This window comes from Macaca mulatta, chromosome 11 (assembly GCF_049350105.2).
Source record: "Macaca mulatta isolate MMU2019108-1 chromosome 11, T2T-MMU8v2.0, whole genome shotgun sequence".
Lineage (NCBI taxonomy): Eukaryota > Metazoa > Chordata > Mammalia > Primates > Cercopithecidae > Macaca > Macaca mulatta.
In genome coordinates, this window is record NC_133416.1 from 47,292,867 (window position 1) to 47,308,764 (window position 15,898).

A 15,898-nucleotide genomic window follows, 5' to 3' on the forward strand; every position below is an offset into this window, starting at 1 on the left:
CACACCCTCAGCCCAAAACGTCACCCGCGGGCCCCTTGACCTGGGAATAGGTGACAGGCTCCTAAATCTCATAAAGGGCTCCTATTTCGCTTTAAACCAGACAAAGCCAGAATTTACCTCCTCTTGCTGGCTATGTCTGGCAACAGGCCCCCCTTACTATGAAGGCATTGCCTCCACTAATAATTTCACTAACTCCTCCAATCCTACTGGATGCACATGGGAACAACAAAGAAAACTAACCCTGGCTGAAGTTTCTGGGTCGGGAACCTGCATAGGCCAAGTGCCCCCTAGTCATCAGCATCTTTGTAATGTAACCTTGACAGTACCCAGCTCCAATCACTATTTGGTCCCCTCCGAGACGGACTGGTGGGCTTGCAACACTGGGCTCACCCCCTGTGTATCCACAGCCGTTTTTAGCAGTGGCACCCACTATTGCGTGTTGGTACAAGTTGTTCCCCGAGTATACTATCACTCTGGAGACTCCTTTGATCTCCGGTATGAGCAAAAAACTCATACTAGACCAAAGAGAGAACCTATCTCCCTCACCCTCGCCGTAATGTTAGGAATTGGGGTAGCGGCTGGAGTTGGGACCGGGACAGCAGCCCTAGTGCATGGTAACCATCATCTGCAACAACTTAGAGTAGCCATAGATGAAGACCTTAGAGCCATAGAACAATCTATCACAAAACTTGAAGAGTCCTTGACTTCTCTGTCTGAAGTTGTATTACAAAACCGACGAGGACTAGAAATTGTCTTTCTGAAAGAGGGCGGGCTCTGTGCAGCCCTGAAAGAGCAATGTTGTTTTTATGCAGATCATTCAGGAGTAGTTAAAGATTCTATGGCAAAACTAAGAGAAAGATTAGACAAGAGGAAAAAAGAGAGAGAATCTCAGCAAAATTGGTTTGAAAATTGGTACAACCAATCCCCTTGGCTTAGCACCCTAATCTCCACCATCTTAGGACCCCTCATCCTGCTCACGCTCATTCTGACTTTCGGGCCATGCATACTCAACCGCTTACTCACCCTTATTAAAAATAGATTAAACATAGTACATGCTATGGTTCCGACCCAACAATACCAGACCCTCAGGACTGAAGAAGAGGCTCAAGATTGAGCCTCTGACACAAAAAGAGGAGGGAATGAAACTAGGCCTCACAAAACTTAGAAACTAGGCCTCATATAGAAAAAAAATTAACACCAGGTGGCTCTGGATAGGGTCCCACCCTGCCTCGATAAGGACCCACCCTGATAGGGTCCCACCCTGCCAATTCTGGGAAACAACCTCATGGGGTCCCACCCTGCCAATTCCGGGGGTCCCACCCTGCCTCGAAGTTCCCGGAATCAACAACTCCAGGAAAAAAACCTCATAAGGTCCTGCTCTAACCAATTAGCATAAGACACCTTGCTCAGGCCATAGCTAGACCCAATCATTTTGCGCCTTAAGCTTTGTTTGAATTTCGCGCCATAAGCTGTGTTTGAACTTGTGTTTGCCTATATAAACAGCCTGTAACAAGCAGTCGGGGTCCCAGGGCCAACTTAGAGCTTGGGACCCTAGCGCGCTAGTAATAAATAACTCTCTGCTGTGAATCTCGTGTCGGTGATCCTTCGCGGCGACCCCTGCCCAGGAAGGAATCGACAGTTCGGTTCCAACACATGAACAAGTTGTGTTCATCTGCATAGTGTAGTTGGGAACAGGAAATAGTTGAATTTAAGCCATGGTTAGGGTTGTGCCAAGCAAGTGTAATGAAATGTTCCCTGATTCTTCTAAGCTAAAAGTAATCTCACCTTCCTCGGATCTTCCATACCATTTTCATTCAATCTTGCTTATTGAAATGTTCTATCTTGCATATATTCTTAGTTGCTTAACAGCCCCTGATAACTTTGTATCATTCTAGTCTCTTACATGTCTAAGCCTACTGTGAAGCATATAGCAGGATAATTATGTCATAATGATAATCTAAAAAAAATGGCTTTCCTGGGATTAAATCTTCTTCACAATGAAGTCATGTATGATAAAGAAAAGAACATCATCAATGGCAGTGTTACTGTGAGTCACATGTCTCAGTGTATAATATAGTTCCCTCTGAACTATATTTTTTTCTATATTGGATAAAAGTCCTTTATGTACCATCTTAATAAATTTGTGAATCATTGAAAGAAACAAGGCTGGGTTTTGGAAAAATGACAAAGTCAGTGAGTCAGTTGTTAGTCTCTTTAACCTCTATTTGTTACCTCTTTCTCTGTTCTTGGAGTGAGTCCTCTTCTCCAGCACTAAAATATCTATTGTTTACCATCTCCAAAAGCCTGACTCAGAAAAAGCTCTGATACTTATACTGGTGTCAGATTTAATATTGCACGGCCTTCAGTAAATGTGCCACCTTGATCAGGCAAATGCAATTAAAATGTTTAAATCTGTTAAATTCTGTCCCCTTTGGAAATAATTTAAGACTCAACAAATAGACTAAACAGATTTGGCCATCCAAGGAGCATGTGTAAAAGCATTCAATATGCATTGGTGAGGCCCTCTGAAAAGGTAGGAATTATTTATTTGTTCTAAGTTAGTTGAGTCATGAGTGAATAAAGGGGAAGAAAAAGGATGTTGGGCCATACCTTTTCCCCCTTTCCTGGATTCTTCTGCTTTTCTGGGGAGAAAAAACTAAGGACTGCTTTCACTTTAGCTGCTGAAGTCTTCCCTTGGGAGCAGCTGGGAGCAGATGAGGAGCAAATGGCATCATTGAAGCTGTGGAGTTGGCCTTCCATTTTCCAGGTCCACCTGACTGGCCCAAGAGATTCCTCCCTTGTCAATCCTCTCTACCCTGTTCATCATAGACCAGATCAGAACTTCTCTGAGATTCTAACTTGAACTTATCTCTTTACCCAGGATATCTAGATATGTATTGATGAATGACATTTTCTATTTAAATTTGTGTTTGTCCTAAAACATTCTTTTTATGTTGTTTTCATTTTAATATATTTTCTACTTATTTATATATCTTATTGTAAAATAAAAACATATCATTAGAGTTTTACATATCCTTTTGAATTATAAAGCTATTACTGTATATTTATACATCTTAGTGCATCTATACCTATACTTACGCAATGCATTTATCTAACATATTGGTAAGTAAAGAGTTCTTTGTTTCAAAGTAGGTTAATGTTTAAAACACATTTTGTTGTTAAGGGAAAGACAATTACAATATTTAATCACAATATTTGAGTTTCTTGAGGTATTAAGACTTCTGCAGTGATTAATGGAGGACAGATAAATGTGTGTATCCTCAGCTTATTTAGTTTTTAATCCTGGGGCTTTTAGTTCCTGGCTTTGCTGTTTGCACAGGGCGGCAAGAAGGCATGTTCTGGGTTTGGTACGAGCTGGATTTGGTCCAAGATAGAAGATGTCATAGGAGTAAGGCACTAAACTGGCTGAAAATGGATTTCATCTTTGGCAGGCTATGACATTTACCTTTGCTCTCTCGTCACCAAGTTTACCACACCTAGCCCCTGATGGCAGACAGTGGGATGAGTGGGTATAAAAACCAAAGTTACAGGGGCCCTTGTGGACTTGTCTCTCCAGAATGACTATGCTCCATTTCTAGGTCTCAAATCACAACCATGAAGTTGATATTATGGTACTTGGTTGTGGCTCTTTGGTGCTTCTGCAAAGGTAAGAAACTAATTTAAAGAATTCTTTCAAATGTGATGACCCCAAGTATATATTTGTTTAAATGTTTAGTGTTCTGTACATCAAACATTTTTCTTCCTAGCAATTTTTCTTAGACTACGTTTTAGAGTAGGATAAGAAAACTGGATTTCTCATCTTACTGTGTATTACCTCAGCTTTAACAATCCTGTCTTAAGGGTGTGGATACAAGCACACCTTGGAGATATCTCGAGTTTGCTTCTAGATTACTGTAATAAAGTGAATATTGTGATAAAGCAGGTCACACACAGTTTTTTTGCTTCCCAACATGTATAAAAGTTATGTTTACCCTCTACTGTAGACTAAGTGTACAATAGCATTATGTACAAAAAACAATGTATATATACCTCAGTTAAAAATCCTTTATTGCTAAGCAATGCTATGATCATTTGAGTTTTCACTGAGTTGTAGTCTTTTGGCTGGTGAAGGGTCTTGCCTTGATGTTGACTGCTGCTGAGTACCCAACGTTGTGGCTACTGAAGGTGGAGAGGGGGGAGCTGTGGCAATTTCTCAAAATAAGAAAGCTATGACATTTGCCACATTGATAGACTCTTCAATTCATGAAAGATTTCTCTGTAGCATGCAATGCTGCTTGACAACATTTTACCCACGGTAGAACTTCTTTCAAAGTTGCAGTCAGATTTCTTAAATCCTGCTACTGCTTTAGCATCTAACTTTGTCTAATATTCTAAATCCTTTGTTGTCATTTCAACTATGTTCACAGCATCTTCACCAGAAGTAGCTCTCAATTAAAGAAATCACTTTCCTTGCTCATTCACAAGGGGCAACTCATCATCTGTTCAAGTTTTCTCATGAGATTGCAGCAATTCGGTCACATCTTCAGGCTCCACTTTTAATTCTAGTTCTCTTGTTCTTTCTGCCACATCCACAGTTGCTTCTTCTACTGAAGTCTTGAACCCCTAAAAGTCAGCTTCTTCCAAATTATTTTAATGTTGATATTTTGGCTTCCTCTCATGAATCATGAATGTGCATCTAGAAAGGTGAATCCTTTCCAGAAGATTTTCAATTTACTTGGATTATATTCATCAGAGGGATCATTATTTAGGGCAAGCTATAACCTTAAGAAATGTATTTATTTCTTCAGTAAGAAGATGTGAAAGTCAAAATTACTCCTTTACCTGTCGGCTGCCGAATGGATGTTGTGTTAGCAGCCTGAAAACAACATTAATCTCTATGTACATCTCCATCAGAGCTCTTCAACTCTTATCAATGAGCAGTAATATTTTGAAAGGCATCTTTTGTACTGAGCACTAGATCTCAGCAATGGGCTTAAAATATTCAATAAGTCCTGTTGTAAACAGACGTACTATCATCCAGGCTGAGTTATTTCATATATAGAGCATGGGCAGAATAGATTTAGCGTAATTCTTAAGGGACCTAGGACTTTCAGAATGGTCAATGACTAGTGGTTTTAACCTCAAGTCAGAAGCTGCACTAGACCCTAAAAAAGAGAATCAGTCTGTCCTTTGGAGCTTGGAAACCAGGCATTGAGTTCTCCTCTCTAGCTACGAAAGTCCTAGATGGCATCTTCTGCCAATCGAAAACTGTTTTGTTTACAGTGAAAATCTATTGTTTGGTGCAACCACCTTCATGAATTATCTTAGCTACATCTTCTGTTCTGAACTTGCTGCAGCTTCTCCATCAGCCCTTGCTACTTCACTTTGCACTTTCATCTTATGGAGACTGCTTGTTTCCTTAAATTTCATGAGCTAAACTCTGCTAACTTAAAACTTCTCTTCTGTAGCTCCCTCACCTCTCTCAGGCTTCAGAGAACTGAAAAGAGTTAAAGCCTTTTTTCTGGATTACGGTTTGGCTTAAGGGAATACTGTGGCTGGCTTGATATTTCCAGGCTACTCAAACTTTCTCCATATCAGAAATAAGGCTGTTTTGCTTTCTTATCATTCATGTGTTCGCTGGAGTAGCATTTTTAATTTCCTTCAAGAATTTTTCTTTTGCATTCACAAATTGGCTGAGTGTTCAGCACAAGAGACTCAGCTTTCAGCCTGTCTTGGCTTTCCACGTGCCTTCCTCACTAAGCTTAATCATATTGAACTTTTGATATTAAATGCAAGATCTGCCACTCTTCTTTTCATGTGAACACTTAGAGGCCATTGTAGGGTTATTAATTGGCCTAATTTCAATATTGTTGTGTCTCAGGGAAAAGGGAGGCCCAAAGAGAGGGAGAGAGATGGGGGCAATGACCTATTGGTAGAGAGGTCAGAACATAAGTCTATATTAAGTTTGCCATGTTATTGAGCATGGCTTGTGATGCCCGAAAACAATTACAGGAGCAACATCAAAAAATCACTGATCATAGATCACCTTAACAGGTATAACAATAATAATAAATTGGAAATATTGGGAGAATTATGTAAATATGTTACAAAGACCTGAAGTGAGCACGTGCTGTTGGAGAAACGGTATCAGCAGAGTTGCTAGTCACAGGGTTGCCACAAATCTTCAATTTGTAAAGCACACAATATATGTAAACATCAGTAAAGTAAAGCACAATAAAATGAAGGATGCTTTTAAATATATGTATACACATTTAGATATATTTGTTTAGCAACTGCCTAGAACTATTACTAAGAAGATCACGCAACATACATTCAGTGTTGTTTGTTACTGATTTTCATCACAGTTTATGCTTTGATGTTTCTATCTTGAATGCATATCCCTACTAAGACTAAAGACACAAACAGGTAATCATGTTTTTCACAAATCGAGAAATTATCACCAATTAAAAACAGGGTCATCATCAAAAACAACACTTTTAAACTAACGACTTTCCTGGATATTTTAGAAAGTTCATTAATTACTTTCACAAATTAAAGGTAAGATGTCATTCATTTTGAGAAAATTAAACATTAAGCAAAATGAAAAAGTGCCTAGAAACAAACGTTGTTCTGTTCCTGAAAAGGGCAGAAAAGATAACATTATCCAAAAGTAAGGGGAAAAGTCTGCAAAGAGCAGGAGATTTTTTTCCATATCGAAACTTAAAAATCTATTCTCTAAATCTGGAAGTAGAACACAAAACATACATCTTACTTTTCTCTGAGATGCCAGAATATAGAGAACTGCAATTATTTGTTATAATTAAGATAAAATGTTTCTACGTTTAATCCAACTCTCTGGGAAATTGATGAACCATTAGAAAATGATTACTTTGTGTAACAGTGATTTTCAAAATCTTACATAGTGCTTTGTTATATTCTTTTTTTCCTGTTGCATAAATGTGTTTCTTGTTTCCTAAGTAATGGAGCACAGAGCACATTCTTTTCTTTCTTTCTTTCTTTTTTTTTTTTTTTTTGAGACAGAGTCTCGCTCTGTTGCCCAGGTTGGAGTGCAGTGGCGTGATCTCAGCTCACTGCAAGCTCCGCCTCCCGGGCTCACGCCATTCTGCTGCCTCAGCCTCCCGAGTAGCTGGGACTACAGGCGCCGCCACCTCGCCCAGTTAAGTTTTTTGTATTTTTAGTAGAGACGGGGTTTCACCGTGTTTGTTCGCCAGGATGGTCTCGATTTCTTGACCTCGTGATTGCCTGCCTCGGCCTCCCAAAGTGCTGGGATTACAGGCGTGAGCCACCGTGCCCGGCCCGAGTACATTATTTTCAAAGCATTTATTATACGTCGTATCACCATAAACATAATTTTAAAAGTACTTGTTGTAAGTATATTAAATTTCCTGAAGAATTGGCTCATGTTTCTAAGGTAAATTCCTATATATCCATCCATTGTAGATCTGGAAAATGATTATGAGTATTTCAACGGGCTTTCCATAGACAGGCGACTTATCAACAAAATTCAAAGATTTTATGTATTTATTCAAGATGTCATTGTGGGAAATGAGAAACATACTTGGAAAACTGCTCTTTGCAGAAATCCTAGGTGCCTTATTTGAAATGAATTTTTGTTGCTGTTAGTCTGATTTATGTTTCATATACAGATTCTCATAGTTTTCAGCAGGTTATAGGATGATAAATCTTGGGGCCTGGAAGTTGCTGAAGGCAAATATTTAGTCAGTATCCATATAATCAATTGGAAGAAACATTTGCATTGTTTAATCAAGCATAACTATATAGAAAGAAAAAAATTTGAAAAACAATTTTTCTGGTTAAGTAGATAAAAACAGTTATAAGAGACATAGTTCAGGCGTGAATATGCATAATCCACTTTTATTTTTTTTTCCTCAGGCTATCCTATATTCTCATTAAAGTCCATATAATTGATTCTGTTCTTTTATTCTTGTTTCTTTTTTGTATAATTCACTGCTTATGAACACATTACCCAGAAAATGTTTAGGGGAAATAAAAGCATGTGAAATTTAGATCAGAAAACATACTTTAGATAAACAGCTGTAGTTGTGTGAAAAAGATATAAAGTACTGGCTAATATTAATTTGTGAACTTAATCTATTTGGTCATGCATATTTTCAAGTCTGAGTTGGCATTGAAAATTTTGATATCAAGTATGCTGGTAGGTCTGTGTTACATAGATCATTTCCTATTAAATAGAAAAGCTGCAAAATAGTAAATTACCATTAAAATATTACACTTACCAGATAAAAACAGTGGATTGCTTATATTGAATTTTAAGGAAGAATGAAAACAAAAAGAACATCTTTTTCATTGTCTTAAAATATGTTATAGAGAATTATAAAATGACTTGTTTTGTTTTTTTATTTCATTTAAAAATAGATGTGGAAGCCCTACTTTACCGACAAAAATCAGGTCAGTATCTTTCAGGAATTAATCTTTGCTTTGAAACATTATGCTGCATTGTGAGGTTGCTTTTGGAATCAGAAAATTAATGTGTGTCCTACACACTTGGTTTTGTGAATGAGCTCCCATGCCACCCTGTTTACTCCACGTGACTCTGAACTCCTTAAGGACAGATTTTGGTCTATGCTGCTCACCCTGTATTCATAATGCCAAGAGCAGTGGCTGCAATGGAGTAGGTCCTCAGTACATTTTTGTTTTAAATGAATAAAATAAATTGGGATTATCAATATAAGATTTATTTTGCCTACAAGAATTTTCTACTTGAAAGTAACCAAATGCTTTGCAAGGTAAACTTTCTGAAATAAACCAAGGATGCCCTAACTTCTTACCAAAGAAGACGAGGAACTTCTGAAAATAGCTTAATCTTTTTTAAGGGCATGAAAATGCATGTCCATTATCATATTATATTCTATACAATGATGCCCTTGGAATCTACTGACTTGTGTAAACAGTTTGTCCCTGTTCCGGAGATTGTTTCTGAGTTTCTGTGTTTGCTTTTGATTTGCCTTTCTGTCCTCTCTTTTCTGTTCAACAACTAACTCTATATTCATAGGATCATCATGTCTACTTTTAGCAGTCAGTTCCAATTCTTACTCATTGTTTTCAGTCCACTGGGCTGAGAACACCATCGATCCAAGCTCATTAGCCTTGTACCTGTGGTAAGGATGTGCACTCTGAGTGAGGCCTCAAAAGATTTCTCCTGATGGGTACATTGAATAAGCAAGAATTTATACGTGGGCTCAATGATATCTCTATTTGCCACAAGAGGATTTTGGGACAACTTCTTAACTGCAATCTACATTTCAGATAGTTAGAATTTTCCAGGTGTTTAACTTACACAGAGAATATTACTGTTCAGTTTTCTTTTGAAGCATTAATATTAAGTGTCTCCAAGCCACATCTATAAACCATTTCTTCTTAGCCTTTGGCTAGACATGTGTGTGTGCATTTGTTTGTGCAATACATAAGATTTGGTTTTGACAACAAATTTATGAGAACATATGGGAAATACTTTATCTTTTAAATGTGCTATTTACTGTTTGTCTTAATTTACCCCTTCATCTCTGGGATAGGTTTACTAACCATAAGTCCTGGATTATCCTGAATTGGATTTTAGTTCAAATTTCTAAAAGTTTATCTTAGTATCAGACCATGTGCCTTGACTCTTTATTTGAATAATGCAGTCAGTTTGGGTTTAGAAAATTTAAAGGTTATAGAGCATAGAGAAGCATTTAAAACAAACCACAATCCTGTAAATCTCCAAATAAAAATGTTACCGAAAACATCTTTGAAGTTTCTTTAATATGCAATCAACATGCAACTTTATGCAAAATTCGATTACCATTGTTAAGTGTTTTATTTCACAGAATTATTGAGAAAATTATTTTGGAAACCAATGACTTGATGTATTTAATACAAATATTTTTATATTTGTAAATCTTAATAAGTGCGTGTATATGTAAATTATACTTTTTGTTGTAAAGTACCCATTCTTATTGTGTTTTTGACTCAGTTGTACTTACAATAGCTTGACAAGGTTGTACATTTACATGCCATTTATTTAAGTATGGAGAAAGTTTACCTTGATTTACAATAATGACACTTAAATAATTTTTAAGTTGTGTATACGTAAATTTTAGTATTCAGCTGTAAACTAGAAATTGTAGACATTTGATTCAGATTAAGTAATTGTAGTTTATTCAGTACCTTTGTCACATGAAAATATCTTTTAACTAAAACTTCTGCATTTTACCAAAAGAATAATTAGTCTTTTGAAGCACCTGTTCAGGCGTCTAAAAATTATTGAGTTTTGCTGCATTCTAATTTATGCATTTAGACTGGGCATGAGAGTGACTGGAAGATTAGCCCAGACTTTCTCCTTTATGGCAGTGTTCTGAAGATGCAGAAATGTACCATGGGCAATGGCTAATTACCGTATTTATGCCTGAGTATTAAATTCAATGAATATATCTCTTTGGGAGCACCTCCCAAAGACAAGAAATGACTGTAATCAATATTCACTTTCTACTGGCAAATCTATCATTTAGAGACACCACTAATGACAGCAATTCTTCCTTTCTTTGTTCAGATGGTAAAATAGCAGCAAGCAGATCAGGTAAATTACTTTATTCTCTTTTCTTATACTGTTTATACTCAAAAGCAATAGAATGGTAGTGCTTTGCTTTGGACCTAGGGCGTATCTCCCCTGGAAAAATCCTTCAAATGCTTAAAATATAATCTCTCTTATTATTACAGACATGCTTTAATGTGTTTTCGTATAATCTGGGCCAGACATTTTAATCTTTGATCAATACTTTTAAAGGTGGTGAAATTTAAAATGGAAAATTGCTCTGGTTATTTGCTTAACCTAGAATATCTTAAACCTGTGATAGAAATGTGTATGCAAATTTAAGACTTTACTTTCCTATATTTTCATTGGCAGGACATGCTGTTGCTTTTCTCTTCCAAGATTGATTCCTTAGTGATCTGCTTTAAAATCAATCTAGTTTCAGCAGTTTTACTAGATCCCATCAGGTGATTGAATATCACCATTATCCTTTACTGTTTTTTGTTTCTCTACCCACTGAAATGGAAAAATGAGCCATAGCAAATCAACAAGACTGCTTAATGAAGTTTTTCTGAAATCCAGCATTAAGATTATTGCTAATATCAATTTAGATTCAATTTTATTCTGATCTATTGTACACAGCAATCAAAATAGCCCAATATACTTTCCTGTGCTTTTCTTATAGGCATTTTACATCCCTACTTCATTCTACAACATAAATAAAATGTAATTTCAAAAAGTCTTCTTTGAGGGAAAATATAAACTGAGATTAAGCAGCAGCTCAGTTGAGTAAGGAAGACAGCAAGATTATTTTTCACAACTATGGATGAGACTCATTAAATTCCATCATAGTGATATAGTAAGAGTTTCTCTACAAAATCTGGTTGTTACTTTTGTAAATGGGGGTATACGAGTCTTCAGCATTCTTTTAGAAGCCCCCATTCACAAATGAGAGGGAGGTAAGGGTATGCTTGGGATTTTATAGTTCTATGAAAGTTCCTTAAAATTCTGAGGAATTGAATTTATTCCCATGTGTCTCAGAGAACTTCCAGGTCTGGGTATTATTTAGGAGGGACATGAGGTTCTCCAAGGCTAGAGCTGTCTTAAGTGAATAAAAATGGCAAGCAAGAAAGTCCCCATCAACCACTCAACCAGTCAACATAAAACTGGACAAACTGACCAGGCATGGTGGTTCAGGCCTGTAATCCCAGAACTTTGGGAGGCTGAGGCAGGCAGATCACGAGGTCAAGAGACTGAGACCATCCTGGCCAACATGGTGAAAGCCCGTCTCTTCCAAAGAAGAGAAAAATTAGCCGGGCATGGTGGTGGGGGCCTGTAGTCCCAGATACTCAGGAGGCTGAGGCAGGAGAATTGCTTGAACCCGGGTGGTAGAGCTTGCAGTGAGCCGAGATTGCGCCACTGCACTCCAGCCTGGCAACAAAGCAAGACCCCATCTCAAAAAGCAAACAAACAAACAAAAAAACTGGACAAACTTCAGAGCATTGTTATCCCTCAGACTCTTCATTTAATGAGATCAAGACTCCTACATTTGAGAAAAAGGATTATAGGTCAATACAGGGCTTCATGTTTTTTGATATCCACTGATTTTTACTGATGTCAGAAACATAATTCATTTGTTCCCATTACTTTAAAAATCTTCCTATCCACACAGCGGAATCATGTTCACCTCTCTTATCCAGCCCTTTCTCTCCATGAGGTAGGGATGAAGAAGCAGAATTATGTCTATTTTTATTTTCTACTCCATTCTATGGTTTAAAGTATAAGCTAAACCTTCCAAAATTTTGTGCAAAATGTATTCAAAATCTAATATGACTTTATTATGAAAATATAAACATTTTCATTTATCCTTAAGCTATAAAGTAAACTTTTTATTTATCTTTGAGCATTGTATAAGCAATCTGTCTTTAAGCAAGATGAAGGCAGTGTACATTGCAGTTAAGAGCAAAGGATTTCTTGGCAGATTTTTCTAACCATGTGATCTTGGACAAATTATTCAGTCTCTTCTAAATATCTATTTTCTCATCTACAAATGAAGTAGTTTAATGGCACCTATCCCATAGAATTGAGGCTACTAAAGTGATAAGGTATATAAAGTACTGTTATACAGATGTTGTACATTTGAAAAACATACTGACCATAACTTCAGCAGCAAGTATTTCTGAGCAAGTTTTATATAATAAAAACAAAAGGGATAAAATAAAGTTAATAAAGTTAGTGAAGACAAATGTGGCACATTGAATATCTAGGATGCCAGGTCTACTCATGTCAACATTAGAATGAAGAAATACTGGTCTAATAAAATGAAGAATCTAATATGTCTCCGGGGTTGAGCTCAGGAGAGGTATGATGAGTATGGTGAACAAACACATCATGAATTAAATAAGTGAAATAAAATGCATCTAAACGAGTTTGATGCAGTAAGTTTGCTGAGACAAGTCAAATGTATTAAAGGACAGGGTTTATTCCAGTTGAATGCTGTGTGTAAGACACTGGACTAGGTACACTCACCTCACTTAACACTGTCATTTAATTAATACTTCTATTATGAAGTAGACATGATCTTATCCTTGTTTATGATGTACTCCCCATTTAGTAGATAAGAAAACTTTGTTTTAGAAATGTTAAATTGTCTATCCAAGGACAAGTCAAGAACACAAAACACAGCCAGGGGCAAAAGTACAAATGCAAGTGTGTAAATAATAAAAAAGTTACAAATAACAGGAACAAAGTAGCAAATAAAATGTGTAAGCTGGAATGATATTTCCTATGCAGAATTTTTAGATTCATTGGAAATCAATGCAAGAACAGGGTTGCCTGTGCCCTATCCAAGAAGTAGCCCTGCTCTTTCTCTCTCTGGCTTGGTCACACTGGGAGAGACAGGCCAGCTTTCCTATCTCAGTCCACCTCTTTCTGCAAACTGACCACCCTCTGTTCATTCCTCACACCTTGGGCTTCAATTTTTTTTTTTTTTTTTTTTTTTTTTTGAGACGGAGTCTCGCTCTGTCGCCCAGGCTGGAGTGCAGTGGTGCGATCTCGGCTCACTGCAAGCTCCGCCTCCCGGGTTCACGCCATTCTCCTGCCTCAGCCTCCCGAGTAGCTGGGACTACAGGCGCCCACAACCGCGCCCGGCTAATTTTTTGTATTTTTAGTAGAGACGGGGTTTCACCGTGGTCTCGATCTCCTGACCTTGTGATCCACCCGCCTCGGCCTCCCAAAGTGCTGGGATTACAGGCGTGAGCCACCGCGCCCGGCCTGGGCTTCAATTTTTGCAATGTGGTCTCACCTGGGGCAGAAGGTCTCAGGAAAGATGCCCATGAAGGTCCAAGTAGCAGGCTTGGAGCTGCAGCCCAGGGGACTTAGAATATTGTCCAGTAATGGGGAGGGGCAAGCACACCCTCTGAGTAGACAAAGGCTCTTCACCCTCGCCCTGTATTCTGTGTTCTCTGAGGAAGGCCATGACCCAGGAAGGCCACATGAAACTGACATAGATCAGAGCAGCAACCTCTGTTGCTAGGTCTAAGAGAGGTAGTGGCCAAGACCACACTGATTGCAAGAGGGTGAGCCCAGATGGGTTTGCTGAAAAGTGCATACTTTACACACAACTGAATACTTCTTTTCTTCCTTCTGCTTTGTCATCAAACTAAGATATTTATATATTAAAGTGCGGTTCTGAAACTACATGGCATCGAAGAAAGACAATGAGAGAGAGAGGGTAAAAGAGTAAAGGAAGAAGAGTATGTGGAAAACATGGGTTGATAGAGGGAAAGAGGAGACAATGAGAGGCAATGCTGTCTGTGGAGAAAGGTAGTGTAGTCATTGGAAGGTTACCTAATATAGGTAATAATATAAATAGACTATACATGATTTAAGCACTTGTATTCCTACAATAAAAAGTTTTATTATGGAATAAACATTAAAGCAGAATGTGATGCACATACAGGTTAAGGAGACTATCAAAACAGAAAGACATAGCCAAGCAGATGTAATCTATGACATACATGTTCTCAAGATTAACAAGTAGTTCTCAAGTGAATTTCATAGCAGCGTTAGCCATACAGTTCAATCTAAATTTACGGGGTAGTTGGGGTGGCCACCTGTGTCTGCTGATTGTCTTTAAAAGAAAAAATATAAATTTCTTGTATCTTATGACTGGAGGTAGGTTTGCAATTTGTAACCAGGCACCAGCTGAAGTTAGGCTCCTACCTCCCAGGAACCTAGGGGATGGGAAGTTATCTTCCTCTGTGATGACATGTCAAAGTGATGGTGCCAGGCCCTTGGGGAAACATTCTTGGGGTGCTTATCCAGTCTTTACAAATATTTATATACATTTCAGAGAGGTAGAGAAATAAGTCACAAGTTTTCTTTTCTTTCTTTCTTTTCTTTTTTTTTTTTTTTGAGAGGGAGTCTCACTCTGTCGCCGGGTTGGGGTAGGGTGGTGCAATCTTGGCTCACTGCAAACTCCACCTCCTGGGTTCAAGCGATTCTCATGCCTCCCTGGTAGCTGGGACTACAGGCATGCACCACCACACCCAGCTAATTTTTGTATTTTTGGTAGAGACGGGGTTTCACCATGTTGGCCAGGCTGGTCTTGAATTCCTGACCTTGTGATCTGCCCGCCTCAGCCTCCCAAAGTGCTGGGATTACAGGCATAAGCCACCGTGCCTGGCTGAAAACACAAGTTTTCTAAAGTAAATAATCTAAGCAAAAGTGTGTAGGGAGAGAAATCTCATCTCCTATTTTGAATATGGAGAATTAAACTACTTACTTTTACTTGCATTTGCTCTTACTTATTCTTCAAATTTTACTTACAAGTAATGTGCTTCATTCTCTTCTCTATTCATTGATCAAAATGTATGTCTTCCACAACTTTACAGGAATATCATCATTATTATGACATTAATTCTAAAGCATTTCAATTTTATTGTAAAGATTAAAAAAATAAAGGGAATGACGGAAAGCACATATGCATCATGTAAGACAGTATTTCTTCTCTTAAAAGTAATCTTGTTGGTGAATGTATTTACTAAATAAATATGAATTGGGTGTCCTCTGTAGTTCAGGCACTGCTCTCATCACCTGGGATACTTGAGTGAATTAAACAGGCAAAGAAACATTGAGTTTTTGCAGCTTAAAACCTGGAAGGATACAGTCAATAAACAAAAAACATTATAAGCAGTAAACATGTTATATTACAAGGTGATAAAATCTGTGGGATAAAATAGAGTAATATTAAATATAGTGGTAATTGGGAGTATAATGGTGGGGGTGGAGTTGCAGTTTTAACTGGTCAGAGTGTGCCTCATTGAG

At 37.8% G+C, this 15,898-nt stretch overlaps 1 protein-coding gene across 1 annotated transcript in view; it reads left to right on the forward strand.

The window, feature by feature from the left end:
- The first annotated feature begins 3,534 nt into the window (after nt 1–3,534).
- Nucleotides 3,535–15,898, forward strand: part of MUC19 (mucin 19, oligomeric) — a 176,289-nt gene continuing 163,925 nt past the window's right edge. Inside the window, exons 1-3 of the mRNA XM_077953878.1 lie at nt 3,535–3,667; nt 8,419–8,451; nt 10,592–10,618. Of these exons, the coding sequence (XP_077810004.1) occupies nt 3,616–3,667; nt 8,419–8,451; nt 10,592–10,618 (112 nt within the window). The 5' untranslated portion in view covers nt 3,535–3,615. The remainder of the gene's footprint in view (nt 3,668–8,418; nt 8,452–10,591; nt 10,619–15,898) is intronic.